Below are 21,876 nucleotides of genomic sequence, written 5' to 3'. Positions count from 1 at the left end.
AATAAGAGACGTACCTCATCCAAACTAGTAGCTGGCACAAGATTGAAACTAAAAAGCTTCTCTCCACTTTTCTTCTGTTTTGGGTTGCTGTACTTTATCCCTTCCTTGCTAACTTTTTGTACTTGCCTAAGCATGGGATAAATCCTTTCCTCACTTGAAACCCATCCAGAGCCATTCGTACCAATAGACGTAAGATACTGACAACTTATGTCTACTCACATGTCTGCTCATTTACTAGTATCTATATATATATATATATATATATATATATATTGGTGATGATGAGTCCGAAGTCCGAAGTCCAAAGAGCCCAATCCCCGAATCTTAAAGTTGTAAGTTCGTCTTCGCGAGTGGCAAGTGTGATTCGTATATGGGTAAGCAGTAACTGAGCACTGGCTGGCGGACCGCCATCCCCGAGTCGCGTGCCGCTCGATTCGTTACACCCAAATTGCAATAAACCCCCGCCCATACTTGGAAATCTCACTTTATTTCTTCCCTGCTTCCCTTTCCTTAGCGAGAGAAGAGCGGAAAGAAGAAATCCAAGAAGAGCGGAAAGAATGGAGGAAATGAGTAGTAGGACAGGCGGCGCAGGAGGGAAGAAGTGGTTGTTGGGGGAGTTCGAGAGGGATCTAGTGGCGGGAGCGGTGATGGGAGGGATTGTACACACGGTGGTGGCGCCGATCGAGAGGGCGAAGCTCCTCCTCCAGACGCAGGAAGGAAACGCCGCGCTCCTCGGCCGCCGCCGCCGCTTCCGGGGGTTCATCGACTGCGTTGCCCGCACCGTTCGGGACGAGGGCGTGCTCTCTCTGTGGCGCGGGAATGGAACCAGCGTCCTCCGTTACTACCCCTCAGTCGCGCTCAACTTCTCCCTTAAGGTGATGCTTGCTTGCGATTAATGCCCTAACGGCCACTTTCTTGTTTCGGTTCTTGCTAATGATGCGCTATGTTTGACGAAATTTTCGTTTGGATGTGGTTTCCTTAATAAGTTGGATTGGATCGGTATGTAAATTGTAGACGATAAGCGGAAGGGAAAGTAGAATGTCGTATTTTCAGATTAGTTTTCTATTGTTTCGGTTAAGATGTATGCGATGCTGTTAGATCTTGCACAAACTTAAACAGCTCAAGAATCCAACTTGACTGACAATATTTTGGCATTTAATGGAGGGTTTTCCATGCGAGTTTGATATGTGTGAAAGTTCATGGCCTAAGTTATCCACAATTTGTCTACGGTCACTGCTCTAAAAATGAGTTCTCATCATGAACTTAATGTTGGTAATCACATATTTATATTTCTTTAAGCAAAACAGTATGATGCTTTAGCACCAATAAGAAACATGCCAGACATCCATTCACTTTGTAAGTGGTGTTCTGGTTGACCTACTATAATTAGAAGAGATTCTCTATTTGTTTATTGCCTTCTTAGATCGCTGATTTGGATCGGGGAAATATTTTTTTGTTTTAGCTACATTATGAAAATCTGTTATGTCTTTGAAAGAATAAAATAAAGATTCTTGTTCATTATAATAGTGAGTATAAAATTGAAGTACTACAAAGCAAGTTGGGAACAAGGTCGATAGGTTGTTCAGGTCATTTAGGATGACTACTGGTATTTTGATTAGGGTTGTGTTCTACAGTTGATGTTTTGTTTTTGGTGTTAGAGATACACCAATGCTTTTGCCAGGTTTAATTATTGAAAGTTTGAAACTATACTGTGTTCATATTTAGGAAGTTTGAACTTAGCAGCATAGTGCATTTATATGGAGACCTTGTATTGGCAGTTCCTTTTTGTCTGGGATTTTGATATTCATTTAATTGTTCCTATGTTTATTTGTTATCCCGCTCTCTTTGTCCCGCATATTCATTTATTTTGGAGTACGAGGTTGTCTTTACTAAAAGAACTTGCATGATTCAAGGTGGAAAATCGGGTATTTTTTCCTGTAGAGGCTGCTGCAGATGACATATCTTCTATTCTACAGAGGTTTTTTATGTGTATCTGATTCTTTTGAGGCCCTATTCGGAACTGCAATATATTACAGCCCCTTGGTCTTTTTTAAATTTAGGAACTTTATAAAATCCTTCTCTTAATTTGATACCTTTCATTTTCCTGTCCTTTGTACCAAAAGTATGTATATGCTGGTAAGGAGAAAAGATACTTGCATGCCTAATCCTCTGAATGTTTTGATTGCTATTAGAGTTCTTAATAAGGTGGCTGCTTCAGTGATGTATCAGTGGGTTGAAAAAGATTCACCAAGTCATTCAACTGGAGACTTCCCTGTTTTACTTCAGAAACTTAAAGTGGAAGGAATTGTTAGTTGAAGTTGCCTACTGAGGAAATGTGTGAAATCAGAAGATTAACAACTTTGGTCATGTAAAAATTCCTTAGCTCAAAAACAATTTTATTGAACTCTTTGGTCAAGTATATGCATTAGATGTAATTGGAAATGTCTGGAAAGTTTTGGAATGAGATATGGTATTATTTTCAGGAGGTACCCAGATCTCTAAAAAATTCGTTTAGTTTATATATTGGAAGCCCATCATTTGATTTTTTAACAATGAAATAAATAGGATCACAGATTATATAGGTATATATGTCATGCTTTAGAAAACGATCTTCACATTTTATTTTTTTATGATTGATGTTATTCTAAGGTTTCTTCCCAAATGTATGGTACAAATTTTAGCAAGTTATCAACATTTTACTCATCCCACATCCTATTAGAAGGCTCGGTGACAGGAAATGTATGATGCATGATGAAGCCCAACTATGAACTAAGCATGTTTGTTGCTGTGGCTTCACATTTTGTTTTGGCTTAGACTCTTGTCATGTCTCAAGGTTCATCTTATATGTGTGAACTTCTGATGTTAACTAATGGGACTATCTAGTGGATCCAACTTATCACAAAGAAAATTAATTAGATATCTTGGTGTATACTGCAAGCTGTCATTGCCTATAAGCTGTAAGTACATTGCATTGTTCTTGCAGGATCTGTACAGGACCATGTTAAAAGGTGGAGAGACATCGGCAGGCAATGGATTCACGTCAGTTGCAGCCACCAACTTCATGGCAGGGGCTGCAGCAGGTTGTACGACTCTAGTCATCATTTACCCACTTGACATCGCTCATACTCGCCTAGCAGCTGACATCGGCAGGACTGACTCCCGCCAATTCAGGGGCATTAACCACTTCCTCCGAACAATCTACAGGACAGATGGCATTCAGGGTATCTATAGAGGTTTACCTGCGTCGCTCCATGGGATGGTTGTCCATCGTGGCTTGTATTTTGGAGGTTTTGACACTGTTAAAGATGTTCTGATATCAGAGGACTCAGCGTTGTGGAAGCGGTGGATGGCAGCACAGGCAGTCACCACTATGGCAGGATTTGTTTCTTATCCACTGGATACAGTGCGGAGGAGGATGATGATGCAATCTGGAATGGAGAAGCCGGTTTACGGTAGCACCTTAGATTGCTGGAAGAAGATATATAGGATGGAGGGGATGACTTCATTCTACCGTGGGGCGGTATCTAATATGCTTAGAGGTACTGGAGCAGCGGCTATATTGGTTTTGTATGATGAGGTGAAAAAGCTCATGGACTGGGGTGGATTCTAACAGAAAGTTCTTTTTTACCACATTTTGAACTCATAAGGAGCTAGGCTTCATGGTACAGGATACAGCAGGATCATTCTGTAAGATTAGGTGGAAATGCTCATTAACTGGGATGGATTCTGCGGTTATAACAATTTGACCCTACAGAGAGCTAGTCCCAAGGTACAGGATACGGCTGAATCATTTTGTAACAGAAGATTCGATTTTTTCCCCCTTCCATTTACTAACAGATAGATGATGTACATGATACTCTTTCTTGAAAACGTCTCTTGGTTTTGCAACTCATTGGAAGCCGCGTGAAGGAGAGGATATCAAGGTAAACTCCTATCGGTCCTCCTATCGTGATCTAAAGGCAGGGGTTGGGTTTATCGGCAAGGATAGGGCAGGTTGCCTGCTGTTCCTGCTGCTACTAGCATCCGTGTCTCAGATCCTTAGCTCTCCTCAAAGCCAACTAGCTTGGCTTTCAAAAAATCTCATTTGAGGTTGACTCCAAGTACCTTACCAATGTCCTATGTCTAATTTCCAGCATCTAACCATTCTCTACTGCTTTAGAGAGACTAATCAGGCTACAAATTGGTTCAAAGATCTGGGCAGAGTTCAAAGTTTTTCATCCTTTTAGGTTGACTATTTTCTCAGTTCTTTACATAGCATTTTGTATAGGGACACTGAGAGCATCCTTTCGAATACCTACCATACTTTGGTGCTCTCTTTTGAGGTAATACTTTTGCTTTTTCTACCAAAGAAAAAAGCTCTTGTTCTATAAAAGTGGCAGGAAAATGTTTTATGTTCGATATTGCGGATGCTGGTCTGGAATGGCCCAATGGGGCACCACTGCAGCAGTGTCAATAATATAACTTGTTTAACACTACTGAGTAAAGTTCAGAAATCGGATACTAGTATGCTACAAGAAGACTCACATTGTTCCTAAAGATGAAAGTCTTATACAAACATCAAGCTCAGAACATAATAAGAATTTGCCAGATTGAAATCAAACAATATACAGAATACCAAAGTACTGAGCACCACGATTTCATCCATAATTCTTGCATATAAAAGCAAACTTCGGACTGACCTTGGAGTCAAACGATCAGACCTTTAACACAATATATCCCACAAAGAAACCAACCGAGCAAAAGAAAGGAGAATACTGCCATTCCAATTAGGAAAGGCCAACCAGCCATCAGAATTCCAATACATAGCACTGTGACGAAAGGAGAGAATGCTCGAAAAACCGACATCCAATCCACCCATTTCCCCCTCCACAGGATGAGAGGGGCCAAATTCACCATATTCCATCCTAGAGATCTGTCGTACGCAAGCTGGTTCAGGCAGTTGGCGACGAACGAGTGGCAGTTACAGGTGAAGAGGTTGTAGTACTTGTGCTGGAAATGCTGCATGCTCGATCGCAGAGCATCATCCCATGAAATCGCTGTCCCTTGTTCTGCATGCTTGTAGGATTGTTCACAGACATGCGCACCTAGATTTGGAGGAAAGCAGCACTGTGCAGACATCCAACAAAAGGTTTTTAAGAATAAATAGAGATATCCCCTTATTGCTAACAAAAATCAAAGAAGCTCCAGACTTCAAAGATTAACATAAAGAGAAAAGCAAATTTCTAAAAGAAAACATTCCAATCATTTTAATAAGGGAAAGAAAACTTTTATTTGACAAGGAAGAAAAAAAAAAAGAATTGTTATACAGCCTTCTGCATCCAGAAGAGAATATATCAAGCCAAACATATAAACATGTATAAGCACCCATAAACAGACGACTTAAATGCATACATCCATTTATATATATATATATATATATATATATAGAGAGAGAGAGAGAGAGAGAGAGAGAGAGAGAGAGAGAGAGAGAGAGAGAGAGAGAGAATCTGTTACTTGACTTCTGCAATGGAGTAAAGTTGATTTGCTAAATGATTTCTTGCAGACTACAGATTTTTTTTTTCTTTTTGACTATTTTGCAAACATGCACAGTATAGGAGAAGGTATAATAAAGAAACTCTAAATTTGAATAAAGCACGAATTATTTTGATTTCCTATAAAATTGTAAACTTTGAAATGACTTATACCTTCTTCCTGTCAAGTTGAAGATATCTGGCAACTGCACCATATGCAAAACTATCTATGTTCACAAAATTTGAACCTGCAAAATCCAGAACTGTTCCATCCTCCCGGCAAATTCCAACATGGCCTATATAAGGAGCCAACCATGAAACTACCGGAAGAGGAGTCCACACTATGCAGCAAGGGTATTTTGCCCTCTTTGGATCTACTTCATCAAGTGGCCAGAGATTCCCGTGCATCCCTTGATCAGAATTGGCATCTCTGCTATCAACAGCAGCTTCAAGCTCCATCAGAGTAAGTACTCTTAGGGACATCTACCTTTCTTCAGATTGTTCCATTTAATACCATTGAGCTATACGACATCAAACAGACTTCTTCTGACAGAAGAAACATTTCTGTCAAATTTTCCTAAACTCCAAAAGTTGTGCTTCTATATCCACAAGAGAAAAGAATCCACACAAATGAAACAAAATCCAGAAATCAGCAGATAGGAAGCAGTTATCAATTTGAAGGATGGAGCCTTTTGTAGATAATTTGCAGGTTTTAGTATTTCATCAAACAGTTCTCATAATAGGAAGCCGTTCAAATAAGACTAGAGATTTTGGGTCAGTTGACGAACTTCGATGGAGAAAACAAATGAATTTGAACGTTGCCCATGATTCAACTCATGTAAGGGACAAAAGTCTTTTTAAAAAAAGCATCTTTAATAGAAAATAAAAATAGATTCTAACATAAACAAGATTACAGTGCAGCATGTCTATCAGGAATCTCAACTCAATTTTAGTACTATTACCAATTTGTAGGGATTTGACAACACTATTTAGACTCCAATGCCGCCACAAGCACAAGGAAAGGTATCCTAGTAAATGAGAACTAAAGCAACCAAGAACATCGAATACCAACATTACCAAACCAATTTGTTCACAATGAATCCACAGTCATATGGTCCAGAAACATGGAAAAGCCTCTTTAAGAGATAAAATCAAACACCTCACGACAGATAAAAACTTCCGATTCACTACTTACCAAAGAACCGCAACTATGCCCCCTTCCTCCGATCCAACCACGCTTCCTAAACAAATAAAAACACGTACCATCTAATCCACCCAAAAGCTACATATACCAACAAGCACCATATCAAACGACCAATTTGAGAAGTAACCTAGTAACCTTCGTATAAGCTGATAGAGTCACATCAATTCCATTAGGGCTTTGCCATCGAAGACAGCAACAGAGGCAATGGTGACGGTGGAGGAGACGAGAGGGAAGAGAAAAAGAGGGGAAGATGCATGAACCTGGTACAGTGGACACACCAATCCACGCTTCGGCAGTTTTAAATTCAATCAACTACTGCTCCGTGGGTCCCACCTCTAGAAGTAGAGTGATCAGCCGTCGATTCTGTTAGACAATATATCTCAGCCGTACGAGTGAGATAATAGTACTAAGCTTGATCTTCTAATCATTTGGGCCGTTTTGGGCCGTAGAGTTGGAACTCTTTAGAGTGGTATTTGCCTCGGTAGATTCATCGGAGAGTAAAAAGAGTGAACAAAATGGAACCTTATATATAGGTTGTCCGTTGGATCGGATTCTCTGCTCCTCCTTCCTTCCATGGCTTCTTCCTTCTCCTCTCTCTTCCTCTCCCCTCTCCCGACCACTAAACTCCTCTCTCTTAACCCTAATCCTAGATCGTCGACGACAAAGAAGAAGTCCCTCTCTCCCTTCTCTGCTTCCTCATCCTCCTTCCGCAACGGTAGCCCGCCGGAGACGGAGTGCCCGGTTCCGTCGGAGCAGCAGCCCATAAACGAATACCAATCTCTTTCCACCTCCGTCCCATTCTCCTGGGCCGCCGCCGACATCCGGCTTTATAGTTCTCGCCTCGTCGCCACCGGCGCAGCCTTCGCCCTCTTCGTCGGATTCCCCGTCGCTGCCTTCGGCACCAGAGTCATCGCCGATCCACAGGCAGATGGCCTCCGGTTAAGCCTGGGCTCCGTGTCCACCGGGCTCGTTGCCGTCACGCTCGTTGTGCTGCGGATGTACCTCGGGTGGGCCTACGTTGGCAATCGTTTGCTCAGTGCCACGGTGGAGTGTATGATATCAACATGTGTAATCTTTTTCTTTTAAATTATTTGGTTAATTTATAGTTGTTTTTGCTTGTTGCAGATGAGGAGACGGGATGGTACGATGGCCAAGTAAGATTCTCCTGCACTTTCTTTTCATGTTATGATCTGCTCCAGTATAATTTGATAAATTCCCGCTATTAATTTCGATTTCTAAAGTAGCAGGAAGTCAAATGTATCAGCTTAAATTTTATTCGTGAAATGACTAAACGATTGGGATATGATTGGTTGCGAACTTGCCATGGAGATGGAGATGTTGTAACACAAATGAGCAATTAAACCATTTGGTCATTCTTGTTAACAATATTCCATACCAACTAAAGATCCTTTTAGCCTTTATGCACCAAGGTACTATGTATTAGTCCACATGAGCTGAGCTTCTGGATGAGTAAATGGGTGATTAAGCATGATTTGCCAGACACATGTGCTGCTTGCTCACTAAGATGGTGAGGCATTCTTCTATTCCATCATCTAAAATAGTGCCAATAAGACCCTATAGCCGGCATAAGTAAAGTACGACTACTATCAACTCATCTCCAATCAGATGGATGCTGAGCTTAGAATTTGGCAGATAATATAGATAAAATAGGAAGATGAGTAATAAAGTAGAATTTCAATATAGGCTTGTTAAATTCACAAGGTCATTTTCTCTCCAATTGTATTATATCCTGTACTGAGTTAACCTGTACCAGGGTTGTTCTCTTCAGCACACTCATTTAAGCTAGTTGCCTGAGCATAATACAGTGGGAATAATTTGAGGGTCAGTTGAATTAAAGTATTCATTGAATGACTAATACTTATGAAATTTGATATAAATTGGTCATCCTTTTTTTCTATGCAATTAATTTGTTTAATTCTCATCAGAACCTAAAGATTGTCAAGAATCTTCCATTAATCACCTTCCATTTGCTAACTCTAGAAAAAATGGATCAACATATCAAATGTTTTAATTTGCAAATAGGTGCTAAGAGAAAAGATTGTCATGCTAGTGACATAGGGTGTGCCACCCTTATCTCAGCATGGTACATATCACTAGTGAGAGTCATGTCGAGCTAGTATGCTTTATTACAAATGCAGAGTTATAAATACGTGGTAGTGCAAACATATAGTTATATAATGTATGGTAATATAGACATATAGTCATGTAGTGCGTGGTAGTGTGGATGTAATCATGTAGTGTGTAACAGTGTAGATATATAATTATGTAGTACGTGGCAATGAAGACATATAGTCATATAATGTATGACAGTGCAAGCATATAACTATATAGTGCATAGCAATGTGAACTTATGTTCTTTGTACTGCTTTATAGTACGAATATAATCGTATATTTATGTGACCTAACTGTTTTTCAAGACAAGAGAAAGAGGAAAGAGTGAAAGAATTTCAACTATAACTGATGTGATATGTAATTAAGTGATGTCTAATCTAAGGATAAAATAGTAATTATGGTTATTATTAAATTATTTTTTAAAAGTTGTATGGAATAAGATGAGAAAGAACGATGAATTAATATACCATAAGAAGTTTAGTTAAGTTGTTTAATTACTACACTAGAATAATGAGTTTTATTTTTGAATAAGGTTATTCCTATTCCACAAGTTAACAAGGGCTAACAGTGAATGAAAGAAACTCCAAATTTGGTTTTCTTAAAATAATATATACTCAATTTGTAGTGGCACACATCAACTTGAGTAGCCATGGAGTATCAAGGTACTCCATCTATATCGGTGCCGATAATTCACTAGCACAATATGTATCGATTCGTGCTAGTCGGCATAGTATCCATGATTGAGAGTGTAAACTTTTATTCACTCAAAAAAATAAAAAAAATCAACCATACCCAACATATTTTTGATATTGCATTCTCATCCTGGTTTCTACCTTTTGACTTTGTTATCCTTTTATTCAACTTGAACCTTCCTCATCCCACAGCTTAAGAATCAGCTGAATTCCTTAGAGTTCCAGTCGGTCATGAGTGCAAGTTTCACATGTATTGTTGTTCGGTCTGTTGATTTGTATAATTTAATTTGTTAATTAGCTCCTCGACTCAGCAGCAGTGTGGAATTGAGTTTCTCGTCCGATTGATCTGATCTATAATTAGGAGGCAATATATACCAAAAGGTTCGCAGTATATAACCAACCCACCCATAGCTGGTCTAACTACTGAGAGAAAAATGCTTTTCTTTCCCTAATGGTCCTCGAGTCCTATAAGTTGACATATTCTCATTAGAGCCAAAGATATTCTCAGAGAAGAGATATATTGTGTTTTTGCAGTACAAACTGGGATATAATGTATAAATCTTGGGAAAAAACATAATCATTGGACATTGACATGGTGCTTTATTCGTGACAGATATGGGTGAAAACCCCTGAAGTTCTAGCCCGCGATCGGCTTCTGGGTTCGTTTTCTGTAAGTTTTTCCATTACAATGTAGGATAAATGATTCTTTTATATTACCAAACACTTTTTCTTATATATGTAGATGGGTAAAGTAGAATCCTGCACTATACGGTAGCTAATTTTTATTTTCAGTATTCTGAAACCTAGCATTAATAAAAGATGTTACATCATGTATTATGTAGATCTAAATGAATGTCTTAATAATATGTATCTGTTTATTCAATTTTCCAGCATCCTGTTGTGCCTTATTTGTTTCTTATACCTCAGGTAAAGCCTGTGCTAAACAGAGTCAAGCTCACATTAGTAGGTCTGGCTGTATCCTTGGTGGTTTGTGTTCTCCTTTTTGTCAACACTGAGAGCCCAAGGGATTCGCCAGAGGATGTCAGGGAACGAGCTGTAGCTGGAGTGTACAGTGATGCCTCAGCAAGGTCATTTGAGCCTGATGCTTTCTGTGGTGAACCTGATTTGTCATAAACCATTGAGGAGAAATTTAAACTTTCCATTCCTTAATTAACTACTTAAAGAAACAGGAAGCAGGTATTTCTTTTCAAACATGCATTTAGCAATCATCAGTTACTCTTTTGTTCTTCAGGTCACCTTATCTTTGTAAATTCATGCTCCCAGATTATGAAGTCCTATAAGGTACTTCCAGTGGGCAATAGTTTATTACAATGTTGTACATACATACCATTGTACAGGGAAATGTCTTACTTGTTTGACATATATCTACAATATCTATATAAATTCTTTAAAAGTCGAAGAATTTTGGCAATTCTAGTTGATTGTTCCTTGTATGTTCTGCCATTCTCATGCAATGATATTTGTTTACTGTATATTTGTATGTATATATATATATATATATATATATATATATATATCTTGTCACAGGCTCACTCTCCTGAGTCTTGCTTGCAAATGTGATAATGGCAATGTAGTCCTGGTGGATTGTCACGCTCTATGTTGAATTGGCTTGCACCATTTGTTAGATATGCAGAATCATTTACTGTAATTGTTCTTCTATAACCACTAGTAATAATAATTCATGCTTCGGACCATTTTATTTGCCACTGGATATCCGGGAGTCAGATGCTATTTCCAAATGGCAGCTTGCTGCCTTTATGTATTAAATAGGGATTGCAAATTTAGGTTGGGAGCCCTTCCAGGCTTGGGAGTCACTGCTATGCCCACTTTTGTGGTTTTGTCTACATGCAGCAATATTTTATTGAGTGGTGAGAGATTCATCACGTTTGTGATTTGGCTACATGCAACAATATTTTATTAGCTAATGAGAGATTCATTTTTAAGGGTTTCTCTGCAGCTTAGTGACATTTGATTCCTAGCTAACTCCTCTTTCCAGTAAGTGTGGCTTCACATATCCACAGGTATAATGGTGAATAGATATTGCAAGTTCCCAGCAGGAGTTAAATTATTACCAAGTACAAGTTGCATTCATGGATATAAAGGCATGCACCTGTGGTCCCAGGTAGCATTGTATGAGGTCCATGACCCTTCTTACCCAAGTGAGAGGGTGAAGCATGTGACATGCCATTTGGAGTAAGCTATACAGACAAATTCTTAATTTCTTATGCTCGTCTTTACTTCTGCTGCTCTGCCTTCATTATTTCCACATCACAGCTGTGATTACAGAGAGGCCCACTTATATTAGCTCATAATTTTCATTATCCTTCTCTCTCTAGTTGTTAGTATAAAATCCATATGAAGCAGAAGTAGACATTCAACGGCACATTTTTTTCAAGGATTTTCCACCTGGATGACACTCTTAAAAACTTCCTCAGGCCGGAAATTCACTCATGATCTCTAAACAAATACTCGACCTAATCCTGTGCATAATCTTCCTCTACAATTTTACATCTGCACTACAATAATGTGGAATTTTATTGTTTTCTTGAATCAGAACTTTTAGACGCATCCTTTTATTTTAGGGACCACAAGATAAAAGACCCATGCATTAAAAATGCTATGTTGGACCACAATTTTAGAAAGGGTTAACGTTGTTGAGAGGTTGATCATGATATTGTACCTATGTTCCAGTACATACTTCTAAGTTTTAAATGACCTTTGCCCTGAATTTTTGCAGTAGAAATCTGATATCCTGGCAATTCCAGAAATAACTTAATTTATTGGTTCTAAGACACCAACGTGATTCCCTATCAGTTATATAGTAGTGGTAGTATAATTATTACTACTGCTATTATTTCTAATCAGTTCATGATCAATACAAGATAAAAGGATGGCTAGAAGCCATGAACATATGAAGGAAGGTATCCGCTTTTTATGTTTTTCTTTTCTTTTCTTATCTTATAGATGTTTACCTTAACAAGCCCGACCATTTTCTTTACCAGCATGAATAATTTGTAAGAAATGAAAGGAAATGCTTCGAACAGCTTTGGCTATACACTTAAATAGCTTTACATGTCAGGACATGAGACCAGCAATAACATTTAGACCTCTTACTTCGAGAGTTGGATTTCTTTTCCTGAGTACAGTCTATATGTATGTATATGAAGGGTAGAAAAATGATGTATTTTATCTTGAATAACCTTACAGGTGCACTACAATAACATTTACATGGTAGAGCAATGCGCACTCCATCTAGTTCTATGATTGACTCTTCCAGTGCAAGACATCATTTGAAGAATTGAAAGGCCCTTCATGTTGCTCCTACTAGCTGCAGTATTATTTTAGAGTCTCAATTTTTCACATAGAACTGGGCTGTTGGTTGCATGCAATACAAACTCGCATGCTTGTATACAAAGAGAGTCAATTTCTTGCTCTTTTACATTTGTAGCCTCTTTTTGTCAACAATTTTGCAGCTTGGGATGAGTCTACTTTATGATGCTCGTGACTCGCCAGCAGCCTCTTTCATGTGTGCTCTCTGGAGCAATATATTTTCAATCTGAAGCTCTTCTTCCACTGACAAACAAGCAGACGAGGGACATCTTTTTTGCAATTTCAGCAAAGGAGTCTTCGTCAGAGGGTTAATTGGCACTCTCATACTTAAATTTTGGTTTCGTTCCTTTTAGCTTGTTTTTTGAGAACTCATAGACCTTCTTGATTGCATGTGTTCAATGCTGAGGTGCTTCACTTGTTGCAAATCCGTACAAGCTACAGCATGAAGATAATAAGAGTAAACTAAGAGGTCAGCTAGAAGTCCTTTCTACATCAGAGGGATTTTTTTTTTTTCATATAAATTCATCTCACCAAATTCAGATAACAATAATAGGATAATTGAGTACTGCCCTGGTGCCTACCTTTGTGACAGCCGGAAGACGAACGTTTTTGCACCCATTTGTTGTGTCACTCTTGGTAGCCAACCAGTGGTGATAAATGAGGTACTCTATGGACACCATACATTTATGATGATTGTGACTGGTGATGGCCATCTTAAGGTGGAAAATGAGCCTATTATCATTTGGCATAGGAATCCTATTCTTGTTCATGATTTTGAGTTTTGCAACATCCACTTGTTCATCTAACTGTCTGTATTTTGTGATTGAAGGAGATGATTAGGAGATTAAGATCCAGTGGTCTATGATAGCTATGTGGATCCTCATTAACATTTATTAGCAACTCTAAATGTGTTTGACATTTGGAGTAGCAGATTACCTAGTCCATTCATCTCTTGCAGCTTCTCGACAACGCTATCTGCAACTACAGCCACAGGGGCAGATAATGGGCTTCCTATTTACCAAATGTTACTTCTTATTTAAAAAATTACAAGTACAACTATATATATATATATATATATATATATATATATATATATATATATATATATATCCTTTGTTACTTTCTTCACTTGGAATTCGATTAATCTTGTATATGTAAACAAGAATACCCCAGATTTTTTATTAGGTCTTCTTTGGACATGTCTTGTTGGTTGGTGAGATATGCTGATCACAATTAGGAGAGCTTAGCTCACGCTTTGTTGCGATATGCCTCAGCTTCTTCTGCAATTAGCAACTCACGATCAAGAGCAGTAAATAGAGGAAAACTATCAGTTTGAAGTATGATAAACCTTTGTGAGATCAAGAATGCTTTGGTGGTTATGCGTCAGAAAATATGTATATCATCGAAGAAATCCAAGAGTTAATTAAGGAATGTGACATTTATTGGAACAACAAAGTAAAAGTTACTTGCATGCAAGGATATTTTATTACTCAGAGAGATTGCCTCTCTTGATTATTCATTACTCGTTTCTTCGCTTCGAAGACTAATTGCTAGCACTCATAACAGTACAATTGGCTAAGCTTGTTCATACCAAAGTGCTTAACCATGATCCACAAGATAGAGCCATTAGCAAGATTGCTGCATTCTTCTCATCCTGTGGGAATACTTGATGACAGGCAGAGTGGTTACTCATACTTATAACAGTATCTTTGGATGGAACCTTCTTTTGAGCACTCTTAGCCATGGTTATTTTGCACCTCTTCTTAAACGGAAGGACATCATTAGTCTCTTCTCTTCTCTCCATTTTTGCATCTCTAGGTGCTTCTGATGAGATCAGCGAACCGCTTACCGCCGCCGCCGCCGCCGCCGCCGCCGCTGCTGCCATTGCTCGTCTCGCTTTTCTTTGCCTTATCCCACATGCATTACATAGTGACTGCACCATAAGCACAACGAAGAAGGTGAGATGTAGAGTGTAAGTAGAGTTTAGTTATGATCTATTTATTATATGTAGCAACTCATATATAGTAGATGAGTGAGTACCTTGGGTCCTCGAGGACCGCTCCTCCATAACGGAGTCCTTGTTGTATTGCAATCTGAGCAGACTCGAATGATACCATTGAGGGAGTTTCCACTGCTGTCTTTGCTTTGCTGTTGTTGATCTTGAAGAGCTTGCCCACTTCGTCTTGTTCTACTCGTGACGAGTTCATCAGAAATCATCCTCTTCCTCATCCACCGCATCTTCGAAGACACCCATTTACGCGATACGTTCACATCTTTTCTGATGCAGTGATCATCTAAGATAACACTCGACGGCGAGGTGTCGTCAGGCTTCATAAAAAGAAGAGGATAGAATTAAGAATCAGCGACACATGACTAGTTGAACATGAATCAAATATGGTCTGCCATATTCCTCACCTTATTCTTCTGCTGCTGCTGATGTTGTTGATCATGAACATGATCATGTTGAGGTGTAGCATTCCCATCTCGATCATGTCGAATGTTAAAAGGGAGTGAGAAAGAATAAGCTTCAGTCTGTGGAGTGGAGATTGCTATATGATTTTGATCTTGAAGGAAGAATTGGTATTCAGTAGTTGGAGTCATGGGGGAAAAGAGAGTGGTTGTGTTTGTGTAGGAAAGAGAGAGAGAGAGAGAGAGACCAGCCCTATCAAACAAAGTAAGGACCAATAGATATAGGGATAGGGAGGGGAAAGGGGAGAGAAAATGCTAAAGACTCCAACTATCATGGACCATGCTGTGCAAAGTGGTATGTGGAAACAAGAAAACTAGAAAGGCTTTGCAAGGCATTCACATGCTTCTATAACACATGGAGAGAGAGGGAGAGAGAGGGAGAGAGAGAGAGAGATCACATAACAACAATTGGATGGCTAACAAGCAAAGCAAAGGGACTTTGATGCCAAACGGCTCAATGTACAAATCTTTAATTATTGCAAAAAGTAAACAATATCTATTGAGATGTGGACACTGCCTATATATTTATATGCATATCTTCCATGCAGCCCTCTCTCTATCTCTCTATCTCTCTCTCTCTCTCTCTCTCTCTCTCTCTGTTTGAGGGAAATCACTGTTTAGCTTTTAAGCAGGCAAGTGAACAGTAACAGTCCCCTTGACTCTGAGCTTCCCGAGCTGACCAGTAGTAACCTCTACAGTCAAAATTACAGGAGAGAGTGGTCCTTCCATGCATGTAATCTTTTATTTAATTCACCTGCTTAGTTACACTTAATTCATGAACAGCCTCCCACTTGATCTGTGCATAGAAATTAACCAAACCATGATAACATCTTCCATTGACACCAAAAATTCATTGGAAGAATAAGATCCTCAGTTATCCATTTACCAATCCAAAACTAGTTTGGTTTGTCTTCCTTGGCATCCCCTCCTAGCTTTTGCTTTTGCTATGCAGGAAATAGAAGCTCTCACTGTTTGAAAGGGAAGTGACGTTAAAGAGAGGTCCATGTAGCTCCAAGTGCATATAGCCAAATTAGTTAAATGACTCTACTCGTGAGCTCTGTAAACTATAGCCCAATCAAACAACTTTGCAGTAAGAAATTTTAACAGTGTCCATATCTCTCTTCTTTTATCTTCTCCGTGTCGTTCGTTTTGTAGCATCTTTTTAGCAATTTATAATTCTCTATAACTGATCACTTGTCATGATATGGTCGATAAGAAATGTTAGAAGAGAGACAACTTTTTCAGCAAATGGTGGTGCATAGTATGTATTATTCAACCAGGACTAACGTGAGCAAGTTGCATAACATAAACAGTTTCAGATCTGGAAGGGGCAAAAGACTTTAATTACAAAAACCGAATTTTTTGTTTATTTTTGTGGGGTTTTAGATATAACCCACTTGAATATTAGTATACTTGTGGAAAATCTTTTCATGCTGACATAGTTACACATTTTGACTCTTCGTGAATGTGTATGCGTATTTATTGAGACAAGATGAGGAATATATGAAAGCAAAAGGTGTTGTCTTTACTAGATAAAAACAACGTTACGTTTTAAACATTACGATAATGCGTCGAATCTTTCGCTGTCCTTAGCTTGAAGAACAAAACGAAGAAATGCGCGTTAAATGATTGAATTAGGATTAATTCTCATTCAGCTGTTTATCAGAAGATGAAATTTTATTATGGAAGAAAACTAAATTTGTAATTAGAAGCACAGATTCTGTGTATAATCCTCTCCATGCTCTGAGAAGAGAGAGAGAGAGAGAGAGAGAGAGAGAGAGAGAGAGAGAGAGAGAGAGAGAGGAAGAAGAAGAAGAAGAAGAAGACGAAGATGATGATGATAATGATTAGCATGATGATTTAAAAAATAAAGATTTTGTATCTTACAATCTGCAAGGTGCAATGATCAATGATTGAGCCAGTCCAGAAAAGATGAAGCTTTTGTGAGTGTCTCCTGGCTCTGGCTACAAGACACCGTTCTCCATGTAACAGGGGCCCATTATTTCTCCAAAAGAGGCTTGTGCTATGTAAAACCAACTAGATCCATCTTATATCTGCCCAAATTCAGATCATGCCCATCCTCTGTACATCTGTTCCACATTCACAAGACTTACTAACAGCATCTGTCTCTCTCTTTCTCTCTCACTCTCTCTCTCTCTCTCTGTGAGAGAGTTAAAGGTTTCAGGATAAATTTATCTTTTTCCCATGATTCCTGCTTAACTAACAGAGTTTTGTGATGCCCATTGTAAGATATGGATATATATCAGCCCATTGTAAGATATGGAGATACATTAAAGGGCATATACCTGCATTATCATACTCTAGTTTCCATTATGCTGTCTTCACCGTGGATTATAATTGTGTGGAGATGTTAAGATATCATCCTTCATGTGTTAAAAGATTGACTGTGTTACCTGATCGACTTAAAAGTTTCCAAAAAATAGTTTTTGATGTAGCCAACTTTAATGATGTTGGTGTATCTGGCTATTAGAGCTGTTCTAATAAATGCTGAAAGGTAAATTGGGAAGAGCAATGGTGGAGAAGATATGAGTTAGCTTCGATTTGGTCTTGGTGTTGTTGGACTTCATCAAGTAGCTTTTAAAGGGAATTTGTAGTAGCTACCGTACCAATTTATATTGAGGTGGGGTATATTTCTGAACACTTGAATACAACTTCTTATTGAGCTCTCTTCAACCAATGCAGATTCATACAAATACATTGTTCAATGAAATAAGCAGTTCATTCTTATGCATAAAAAAAGTAGTTTTTTTAAATAATAATTTAGCACCTCAACTCTGAGGTTCTTTTTTTTTTTTTCTCCTTTTCCTCTTTGGCTAATAGATAACCCTGCAGAAGTGCTGCAAACCTGAGATATAATCCCTGAAATGATAAATTAGAGGTTTTAAAATCAATATCTGGCTTGCTTGTATACTAGTAATGTTGTATGACACAGGGATAAAAGATGATGATCCTAAGATCGCATCTTTTCGTGGTTAAAGGTTACAGTGCATGAGCCATCTTTTGCAGCTTCAAATTTACTGACAACAATGAAATTACTTAACTACAGCTACTAATAATATATAATGAACTAATAAGAAGTTTCACAAAGAGTTGAAGAAATAAAGGAGCTGTCTTTGCTTCTTTATTCTACGCCCTTTGCAGACGAATAAGTTTAAATACACGGTACATTGTTTCTCCTTTTTCACCACAGCTCTCAACATAGCCTTAAAAAGGTAAACCAATATCACCAGTGACACCTTTAGAATTCTCAAGGTTCAAGATTCTGAGAAATCTTAGAGCAGTATGGTCATATGAAAGTGGAGTCTAAATACAATTTTTTCAGTTCCTTACTGATATAAGTGGCAAACTCAAAAGAATATTTCAGTTGAAGATTACAACGGATGTGATGGCAAAGCTAATACGTAGTCAAGGAACCAATTCAGTGCCAAACTGTTCTCACTTGTAGTTCACAGAGGAAGTAGATTTTGAGGAGAGATATGGGCATGGCAGCAGTCTGAATTCAATAAATAGCTTTCCATTGTGGAGGAAACATCATAGTTTTGCTTCTCTAGTTGTTTCCTGCATGGTTGACAATTCCACTGTCATCCAAGAATGTGACACCTTCTTTTTTTAGTCTTCGACCTCCGTGTTGAAAACAAAACTAGGGAATGCTGTCGTGACATCCCTGTGAGGTGAAATCGGGCAACAGGGAAGTTAGTGACATTGTTTCTACATAAGTGACAAGGACCTTCTAGAACAAGGAGTATTCTGTTAGCAGACCCATTAGTATCTCTTATAATGGATGACTAATATACACTTTTCCGCTAACTAGTGAAGTCTGAAGGAATATTATAGAGCATAGAGCATCATAAGCTATACCAGTTGATCATCATTCAGTAAAAGTGTTGTGTGTGTTAGTTCTGGAGGTTTAACAGCAAGCATAAATAGATTCAAGAAGGATAAAACAGCTTCTTACTTCAGATAAGGTATTGTCATATTCTTTAGAAGAGAAGGGTTCCTCAATACAAAATGTTTCCATTCTTTTTTGTTTATTTTTCCATCATTGTCGACATCAGCTTCTCTAAATGTCTGCAATAGAATGAATAAAACCATACAGACTTTCAGAAAATATGGGAAAAAATGAGATGAAGAGCAGTGAGAACAGAAAAAGAGCAAGCCTTGTCTATTATGGCTTCAAGAATGTCATCTGACAGTTTCACGTCTGAAACAGTCACCATTTGCTTAACCTAAGAAAGAAAACGAATACAGAATGAGAAAGCTTGAAATTTGACTGCAAAAATCAGATGAGTTACCTGCAGAGAAAAAGTAAATTATAGAAGAAACATCAGGGTAAGAAGCTGTGCTAGCTAGCACTCTAAGAACCATGAATAACAATAAGATACAAATTAACCAGGCATGACTCTTAATATTCCTATTTATATAAAGAAAGAACTCACATCAGTATCAAAAATAAAATCATACATCAGAATTATTTGTATGATCAACAAATATATGTAAAAAATAATATCTGCAGAAAATAATTAACAACTTACTTCTTCACGCTCAATGTACCCAGTTTGCCTCAAATCATACAACCTGAATGCAACTGAAAGAAATCCAAAAGGGAATAAAATATTGTATATCAAAGGTGAATTCATACCAAATCGGTTTCAAATGCCATAAGTACTTACAATTGATTTTATCCTCCAAGGGAGCATATGGATGGAAGACGCTCAATGCAAGTATAAACTCTTCAAATTCAATAACACCATTCTTCTTGTGATCAAAAAGAAGAAAAAACTACAAAAGGCAACATCATATGCATCATATAGAGGGAAACTAGCAAGATTCTGGGGCAATAATGTAAAGAACAATAGCATTAGGAAAAATAAGAGTTTAGGCGTGTGTGTCTGCAATATTTGCATACACTTACTGTAGGAGCAACATATGATGCCATGTTTGTCAGGAAATAATATTGCTGCTTTATTAAAAGGTATATGGCATGTTTCAAGCACAAAAGTTACAGAATAGTAAAGCATCTACCAAGTACAAACACAACAAAACAAAAATTGATGATCAAACCAAAAACTGTTTCCTTCTTTTTCTTAGAGAATAACTGTGACAAACATTTAATTTAGAAACCATAGTTTTGGACTTACTCTATCAAGAAAAAGATTCTTTCCATTTGGGGCCTTGAACAGTGCCAATTGAAGCTCTTCCTAAAAAGATAGAAAAAAATTTGAACCATGGTCACTACAATAAACAAATATACTAGTAGCACACAAGCGAAGCTCTAGTTCCCTTCTGAATATTTCTGTCATATACTTGTAAAGTATATTATCAGCAAACACCTTGGATAGGAAACAGCTATCAAGATGCTGCATTTCATATTGCAGGTACCAAGCAGTCCCTAAACAGTGACGCATGGGTCAAACCAAAAAAATAAACAAGAAAAGCCAGCCAACATCGTGACAAATAGCAAGAGATCATAAGTTCAGAAAACTGAGAGCCAAATCTTTGCATGAATTGCTACTTCAATTGCTTAATCTTGCCCAGAATACGATGAATCCGACATTGGCTATGTGAGCTACTGTAATTTTGAAAATGAACACGCAGTGACCAAAGAGTGTGGCAGAAAATAAGAAGAAGGGAAAAATGGATCCGGCCTCGCTCCATGCAACTCAAGAATGTTCAAAGGTACAAAATTCTTCACTTGCTATTATAATTGCTATCGAAGATTTCAAATTGAGTACACAACAAAATAATATTAAGAATCTTTTATGCCCAACAAAACCACCAAAGTAGAAAAGAAAAGAAAATGTGACGTCTTTTTAGGCTTCATTCAATTCTAATAATAGCACGGGGACCACAGATGTAAGAGATAGATGCACAGCCGCCAATACCTTGTGGATGAGACCATCATCAACGACGGAGCAACTCAGCTTCTTGTAGAGCTCGTAGAGCGCCTCCACCTCGTTCACAGTGACTTCCCCCAAATCGAAAAAAATAACACCATCATAAATCTAACCAAATTTTGTAGAAGAGGGATACCAGATCACGAGGAGGATAAAGGCCGAAAGGGGAAGCAATTACAGCATTTGGAGTCGTCGGCGAGCCTGGCGAGCTCGAGGAACGTCTTCTTGCGTGGGCGAAGTACACGTGGCGGGCGGCGCTCGCAGCAATTCGCCACGGCGAACACGAGCGCCTCGACGACCGCAACCAGCGGTAAGCACACCGCGCACAGCCTCTCCCCCGCCGTCAGAGAGCTCGTACTCGAACTCTTCACCGGAGAAGAGGACAAACATTTGCGAATAAATTAGAATCCGAACCAGTAATAATACCGCGAATAGGAAGGAGTGGGAATAAACTTACGATGGAATACGAAGAAGACGGCGAAATTCCCATCGCCCACCTTCCCACAGAAACAAAAATATCGCTACCTTTTTCCTTATTCCCCCCCACCCCCACCCGCACCCGCACCCTTCCACGGTCTTAAAAAGTTCTCCACGTCTTTTAG

The 21,876-nt window shown here is 38.5% G+C and overlaps 5 protein-coding genes and 1 long non-coding RNA gene across 13 annotated transcripts; 3 read left to right on the top strand and 3 right to left on the bottom strand.

The window, feature by feature from the left end:
• The first annotated feature begins 267 nt into the window (after positions 1–267).
• LOC140770418 (probable ADP,ATP carrier protein At5g56450) lies at positions 268–4,466 on the top strand. Of its 2 annotated transcripts, XM_073111609.1 has the most exons (3): positions 293–374; positions 515–875; positions 2,984–4,466. In XM_073111609.1, the coding sequence occupies exons 2-3, from the start codon at positions 558–560 to the stop codon at positions 3,608–3,610; spliced, it is 945 nt and encodes a 314-aa protein (XP_072967710.1). In that variant the 5' UTR covers positions 293–374; positions 515–557; the 3' UTR covers positions 3,611–4,466. The 2 variants fall into 2 exon arrangements, with proteins under 2 accessions (XP_072967709.1, XP_072967710.1); XM_073111608.1 differs by having other exon boundaries at positions 268–875.
• A 105-nt stretch (positions 4,467–4,571) lies between these two features.
• Positions 4,572–6,984, bottom strand: LOC140770419 (protein REVERSION-TO-ETHYLENE SENSITIVITY1). 6 transcript variants are annotated; one of them, XM_073111611.1, is made up of 4 exons: positions 6,850–6,984; positions 6,706–6,751; positions 5,685–6,056; positions 4,572–5,106 (listed from the first exon to the last, which is right to left on the bottom strand). In XM_073111611.1, the coding sequence occupies exons 3-4, from the start codon at positions 5,991–5,993 to the stop codon at positions 4,687–4,689; spliced, it is 729 nt and encodes a 242-aa protein (XP_072967712.1). In that variant the 5' UTR covers positions 5,994–6,056; positions 6,706–6,751; positions 6,850–6,984; the 3' UTR covers positions 4,572–4,686. The 6 variants fall into 6 exon arrangements, with proteins under 6 accessions (XP_072967712.1, XP_072967714.1, XP_072967713.1 ...); XM_073111613.1 differs by having other exon boundaries at positions 5,685–6,053; XM_073111612.1 differs by having other exon boundaries at positions 6,842–6,977.
• A 247-nt stretch (positions 6,985–7,231) lies between these two features.
• On the top strand, positions 7,232–10,989 carry LOC140771017 (uncharacterized protein ycf36). Its single transcript, XM_073112368.1, has 4 exons — positions 7,232–7,765; positions 7,840–7,868; positions 10,153–10,209; positions 10,467–10,989. Exons 1-4 carry the CDS (start codon positions 7,288–7,290, stop codon positions 10,671–10,673), a joined length of 771 nt encoding a protein of 256 aa, XP_072968469.1. The 5' UTR covers positions 7,232–7,287; the 3' UTR covers positions 10,674–10,989.
• Positions 10,990–11,050: 61 nt separating this feature from the next.
• LOC140771018 (uncharacterized) lies at positions 11,051–14,131 on the top strand. The gene is made up of 4 exons (XR_012106089.1): positions 11,051–11,753; positions 12,768–13,359; positions 13,444–13,552; positions 13,720–14,131. It is a non-coding gene; the product is annotated as an uncharacterized lncRNA (long non-coding RNA).
• A 197-nt stretch (positions 14,132–14,328) lies between these two features.
• LOC140771016 (uncharacterized) lies at positions 14,329–15,753 on the bottom strand. Its single transcript, XM_073112367.1, has 3 exons — positions 15,306–15,753; positions 14,931–15,218; positions 14,329–14,823 (listed from the first exon to the last, which is right to left on the bottom strand). The coding sequence occupies exons 1-3, from the start codon at positions 15,489–15,491 to the stop codon at positions 14,476–14,478; spliced, it is 822 nt and encodes a 273-aa protein (XP_072968468.1). The 5' UTR covers positions 15,492–15,753; the 3' UTR covers positions 14,329–14,475.
• Positions 15,754–18,470: 2,717 nt separating this feature from the next.
• LOC140771262 (calcineurin B-like protein 9) lies at positions 18,471–21,861 on the bottom strand. Of its 2 annotated transcripts, XM_073112726.1 has the most exons (9): positions 21,732–21,861; positions 21,453–21,639; positions 21,263–21,345; positions 20,519–20,578; positions 20,051–20,159; positions 19,913–19,965; positions 19,538–19,606; positions 19,336–19,448; positions 18,471–19,044 (listed from the first exon to the last, which is right to left on the bottom strand). In XM_073112726.1, exons 1-9 carry the CDS (start codon positions 21,762–21,764, stop codon positions 18,990–18,992), a joined length of 762 nt encoding a protein of 253 aa, XP_072968827.1. In that variant the 5' UTR covers positions 21,765–21,861; the 3' UTR covers positions 18,471–18,989. The 2 variants fall into 2 exon arrangements, with proteins under 2 accessions (XP_072968827.1, XP_072968828.1); XM_073112727.1 differs by lacking the exon at positions 20,519–20,578.
• Between the last annotated feature and the right edge of the window lie 15 nt (positions 21,862–21,876).

This window comes from Typha angustifolia, chromosome 11, assembly GCF_048772165.1.
Source record: "Typha angustifolia cultivar Huaian chromosome 11, ASM4877216v1, whole genome shotgun sequence".
In the NCBI taxonomy this organism is placed as follows: Eukaryota; Viridiplantae; Streptophyta; class Magnoliopsida; order Poales; family Typhaceae; genus Typha; species Typha angustifolia.
This window is presented reverse-complemented; position numbering and strand designations above follow the sequence as displayed.